The sequence below is a fragment of the Mya arenaria genome, chromosome 7, assembly GCF_026914265.1.
Source record: "Mya arenaria isolate MELC-2E11 chromosome 7, ASM2691426v1".
Lineage (NCBI taxonomy): Eukaryota > Metazoa > Mollusca > Bivalvia > Myida > Myidae > Mya > Mya arenaria.
This window is the reverse complement of record NC_069128.1, coordinates 45,219,561-45,225,560: the sequence shown is the minus strand read 5'-3', so window position 1 is coordinate 45,225,560 and position 6,000 is coordinate 45,219,561. Positions and strand designations below refer to the sequence as shown.

The 6,000-nt window shown below is 34.6% G+C and overlaps 1 protein-coding gene across 1 annotated transcript; it reads left to right on the top strand.

The window, feature by feature from the left end:
- The first annotated feature begins 5,227 nt into the window (after window positions 1–5,227).
- LOC128241176 (protein GVQW3-like) lies at window positions 5,228–5,719 on the top strand. The gene has a single exon (XM_052958139.1). It carries the CDS (start codon window positions 5,228–5,230, stop codon window positions 5,717–5,719), a length of 492 nt encoding a protein of 163 aa, XP_052814099.1.
- The last annotated feature ends 281 nt before the right edge of the window (window positions 5,720–6,000 follow it).

Below are 6,000 nucleotides of genomic sequence, written 5' to 3'. Positions count from 1 at the left end.
ATGGCACTGCTCATTTATATATTTTGTTGATGGATTGTTTAGAATGGGACAGTTTTAATTGGACATAATGTTTTAATCTCGCCATTTTACAGAGTGCCAGCCAGTCATTGCTGTTCTTTGCATTGCTGAGGAGGACAGTCCTGCCAACATAACAGTTTGTTCAATAACAGGTAAAAAACTGGTCTCACTTTACATTTTCAACCACTGTTCGATCGTAACAATTATCAAAGAACCGGCTAGTCTCAATCATGCAGCCGCTCTAATTAGAGTCTATGAACGATATAGATCCGGATACAAGCGTCTAGATGATCGAGACTAAATTGGCAACATGAGAACATTTATTTCACTTCCTGATTCTTGAAAATTACGTGAACAAATGACAATTCTACTACCATTTAAAGTTTTATTAATTTTCGGACAAAAGTGTTTGTTTTAATTTGCCTTCCGCTTAAAGTAAACGTTTATATACTGGGCAAAAAGTGCTGAATTTAATCATAAATGACAGTGATTATTCAAAGTTTGAATTTGGTTCGGACATGTTTGACGGGAATTCAAAGACATTTTTTGTCAGCAGTCTTATATCACAGGTTTCAATGCATTTTCGCATACATTGGTTCATTGCAAAATAAAAATTATAACCTTTTTCAAAACGTTCAATCTCTGAGAGTGCAGCTTTAATAGACATGTAAAGACTTGTCGATGTGAAATTTAACTCTCAATCAAACTATGGTAAAAGATCAAATGCGGGGCTCCGTGTGCGGCATAGACTGCCAATTTTTATTTAATATGATGAAGAGCTAGTTAAGTTTTCTTTGTTAAAAGTCTTCATTTGAAGCAAAAAATGTTTCAATACCCTGTATGAATTTTCTTCACCGGATATTGATTCATAAAAAACATTACTCCAGGGTGCGGAGCTACTTTTTGCTATATGTCTATATGGAAAAATCTTCTCCTCAGAAGTCAACTTTGTTCCCCAATGTGCAAGGCATAATCGGTGAAAATAATTTCAGTAAAAGTCACTGATTATTATTATTATGATTATTATTTATAAACTTTTACTATTTCAGGAGACAAACAGAAACACAGAGGTGCTATATACATTCCGATGGAAAAGACAACAAAAGCATCTCCCATCATTTTGGCGTGGCTCAGATCAAGAGGAGAATTTTAAGAAAGGTAATAACTGAGCAACTAAGAACATGCAAGTTGCACTGGTTAGAGTGTAAGACCCATCTCGCTTCATAAGAATTGATAATCATCAATGTATTAAATCAAGAAATTGAAACGTAAGTGTCTTGTCTTTTGCAGTGTTTTTGAAATAGAATATAATTTTTTTAAAAACTGAATTATTTTTTAATATGATTGTGAATGTGTGATGTTTTCTTCTGATCATTCTCTCTCAAAAATCAGATACAAGAAACATATTTGCAGATTTTTTTGTTTTACTTGTAAATATAGTTTTAAGTTTGTATTTTAGGCAAAGCCTTTTATTCTGCTCAATACAAACTTAAATATTGTAAGAGTTATGGCCCTTTGTAATTTTTCAACAAATACATTTTTTTCATGTTTTTGTAAGCCCATTATATAGGGACTTTTAATATTTTCACCAGCTGCATTATAAAGTCAGACCAAAAGTGTCCAGTTAGTGTCCAAACAATAACTAAGTTAGAATCCTTTCTCAAATCAGGTGAGCGATATAGGGCCATCTCTGTGTTTGTCTGACAAAAAAAAACAATAATCAGTCTTTGAGTTAAATTAACAAATATTGTTGTAGAATGTTTTGTGAAGACATACAATTGGACTACTTTTGTGTCAATAGGATTAAGGTTTCTGCACATGAAACTTGGAATACTAGTTCTTGGTGGCATAAATGAAAGACCTTGTTTTGTCACATTGACTTGTAATCAAGCACTAACTTCCTCTAAAAAATCAGGTGATGGTTGGGCACACACAAGAAGACATAGATCACAGGTGTCCAGGCATATGAGTAGACAGGAGTTTCACACTCTGCCAAACTTACTTCATTAGAGGAGCAGAAAGCTTCTCAAGATCCCGCACTGCACACTTAGATATAGTCTTTGACTACAACAAGGGGATGAAAGTACAGAGAGGTCCAATTGAAATCAATTCTGTGCTGCGTCATTTCTTCATTCTGGAAGTCGATGGACATGATTTATCATGGCATCAAGTGTGCAGTTTGTCGATTATCAGCAGTCTTGTTCACCAGTTGTGCAACTTGAGCTGGTAGCTTTATTGCTTGAAGCCACTGCATAAGAGGGGGGAGGTGCAGGCTCATTAAAAAGTCTCAAAAGTTGAAACTAGGAAAAGAACTTTGTCAAGAGTGTGAATCTATTTGCTTTGAAAACAATCGTTACAATGATTTGGTTTCCTTTGAAACTTGATACATACTATGTGTATGTTGAATGAATTGAGATGCTTAAATAAAGAACCGCTATTCAAATATCAGGAAACTGCATTTGTCATACTAAAGGGTAAATGATGTCGCCATTTCCTGTATGTATTTAAATGAGATATGTTTCCACAATTAATATTTTTAGGGAATTTTTCTCAACCTAATGAATGAGATTAAATTGTACAGCGTTATATGAGCTTAATATGTGTTTTCTGTTTCTTTAAATTGGTGAAAAATTGTCAGAAGATAATTAGACCAGTATCCATTACTGCAATCATACAATCAAATATACAGGGACAAACCTACTGGGCATATAATATAATTAAACCCTGTTTAGGGGCACGAGGCAAACAGAGTTACTTTCAAACGTTAAAGCTGCACTCTCACATTTTGGACGTTTTGACAACTTTTCTCATTTTATTTCTTGGATTGGAACCATCCAATTTTTGCGAAAAACTAAATGGTCTGATTTTTCTATTTAAGTTAAAACATTGATGTTTTATGCACTTTTCTTAAACCGTTAGTAACATTATTTTCGAACGGAAATATGAAATCTGCGATCTGATCTTTTGTCAGCAATCTTTTATTATTGGTTTGAAGATAATTACGCAAAAAATTGCTCATTCCAAAACAAACAAAAAAGTTGTGAAAACGGTATATCTGTGGTAGTGCAGCTCTAAATGTTTAATTTCTTGATTGTACTACTGTATTAGCAATTACAGGGGTTGGGGCATATTTTTAGTGTTTTTATTGCTTTTTTATGATTCATACAGTCCTACTTTATTCCTCAGGGCATAACTTACAAATAGACAAAACTGGAAAATGGTCATATCAAAAGGTCAAAGATAATGCAAGTTGAACAATCATATTGTTCATGGCTTGTATTTTTGGTATATGTTGTTGCATATGCTATAGAAAAGTTGAAAGTTAAAAATAAATTCATAGTTTAAATGATGGCTTTGAATGGTATTGTCAGATGAGAAACGGCACTTTTAAGAAATAGGTATAATGGTACTTTATTTATTTTAATCAATTTTAGATATTGTATGAAAATTATTATCTTATTTAGTACATGAGACCTTTTAAACAGTTATTGACAATATAACAATGTGTATATGAAGCTTTTGATCAACACTTAAAGCTGCACTCTTACAGATTGTCAGTTAAGACACAAAATTGTCTCAAAATCTGCTGATTTGGTTATCATTCCTTTAATTCAGTCATATTAGATAATTCACAATAGAACCAATCAGAAATGTTTGGTAAAACTGCCGAAAATTTCATTTACATTAAATTGTTCGTAATGTTTTCAGCCATAAACCATCATTTTTTTAATATAAATATGATAAACTGCAATCTGATCTTTTTTCAGCAGTCTTATATCACTTAGAATTGGGTCTAGACATTTCTGCAAAAATATAGTCCATTTATAGACAAACAATAAAAGAGTACCGGTAGTCAAAACGATCAATCGGTGAGATTGCAGCTTTAAATACACCTTTTAAGACCGCTGTAAAATTCCAATGGTTTGCCTAAATCTTTAAAGCTAGCATACTGTTTAATTGACAACCATACTTATTGTTTAAAAGTGTCATGAAATCTTTGTAAAATGTTTTTATATAATTCATTTAAGAAGTCAAAACAAATTTGTTTATCTTGTAAATAGTTTTCTATTATTTAAATGACCCAGACAAAACTGGGAACGTCAGTGCTAGTTCTTTTACTATTAACATCCCATGAAGTTTCTATTGGTGTAGCAGCAAGGAGGTGACAATTAAGGATGCATCATTTAAACCAAATTATACATTCATATGCACAACATACAGGCGTGTAGCCGCCTATTCGTGAATACGCGGCTGAATCCACATGTTTCTGACAAAAAATCAACTAAAGTTGCAGTATGCGAAATTGACTACATGAATCTAAAACTGTTTATTTTCAAGTACTAAATAATGCACATCGGAACGCCCAGAATGCACTAGATTGCACCATGGTTTTCAAAATGTTCAAGTTGTCCCCGAACCGCCCGGCACATTTATGAATCCACATGAATAGAGGGGTAGCTACGCCCCTGACATAATTGAAACCACAGTGTGGCTAAACAACACTTGTATGTTTATCCTACGCAGTGATCGCCCATGGAAATGCAATCGTCAAAGAATCTGAAGGGTATGTTTATATGGACTACATTTGAAATGCACCAAGTGTTTAAAAAAGTTGATTTCAGTCACGAGGAGAATCAACCATACCCCACACTTGTTGGAGTAAGATGAAATGTCCACTTTCCGCGAGAAAGAAAGTACATTGAAAATGTTCATTTGATTCAAGTGACTATCTTTTTATAAATATGTTGCAATACATAAAATACGTTATTTTTTATAATTGTTTACCCATGTTGAATTTTATTTGGCAAATTTATAAGAGATTTATATACGAGGGCATAGCCAGAAGTTCGTGGAAAAGCTTGATAAAATGAAAACAATATGCAGCAATCTTTTAAACTTTCATACAATAATAATAAGGTAATTTGAAATTAATAATGCGAGTTTCATCGTAAAGCATGTTATAACGACAACGTAGTGATTACTATGGAAACAGGTGGTCGCGCATTCCTCCGCAGTTGCTAAAATAACCCATGACAATATCTTGTTTTGTTGACCACTCACATTGAAACCAATAAAACGACGCGAAGGTTTGCACATTTGATGTGACGTTAATAACGTGTGATGAAGTGAAGTTTTAAGTCAGTGCGTTTGTTTGTTTATTTCAAAGGAAACATTTTAGCTTGAACGGTATAGTTGAATTTTGTTTAAAATGACGCCAGAAGACAAATTGATAAAACGGGCAGTGATACAGTTCTGTGTGAACCTAGGAAAAACTCCATCGCAAACACTTAAACTGATGAATGAAGCATCGAGTGAAACTCAAGTAAAGCGAATTGTCGTTTACAAGTGGCACAAGCGGTTCAGTGAGGGGCGGGAAAGCATTTGTGACGACGTGAGGTCTGGGCGACCGGTTTCACAAACTGCGGAGTGTGACGTCGAGGCCGTGAAAAACATCGTTGACGCTGATCGTCGAGTCACTCTTTATGAAATATGCAAGATGTTGGACATGAGTTATGGGTCGGTACGGAGGATAATGCAAGACAGTTTGAAAATGAGTCGAGTGAGTGCGCGTTGGGTTCCACGGCTGCTGACAGAAGATGAGATGAGCAAAAGAGTACGGGAATCACGCCGATTCTTAGCTCGGTACAAAAAGGAAGGAAACCGTTTTCTTGAGAAGATAGTCACTTGCGATGAAACCTGACTGTTTTATTACGACCCTGAGACAAAACAGCAAAGCAGTCAATGGAAGACTACCGGTTCCCCGCCTCCGAAGAAGGCACGACCATCCTGCTCGATAGGAAAGTATATGTTCATTGTCTTCTTTGATGTGCACGGTGTTATCCTACTCCATGCAGTTCCGCAGAGCAAATCTGTGACGGGTGCTTCCTACTCGAAGGTAAAGTGATATATAACAAAATTCATTTTTATCAATATTTAGGACTTGATAAAATCTGCATAAAACAATACTTTAAAAAGTTGGGA

What these genes read in the sequence shown, in the direction of transcription:
- LOC128241176 (XM_052958139.1), top strand. Translation starts at nt 5,228, where the DNA reads ATGACGCCAGAAGACAAATTGATAAAACGGGCAGTGATACAGTTCTGT.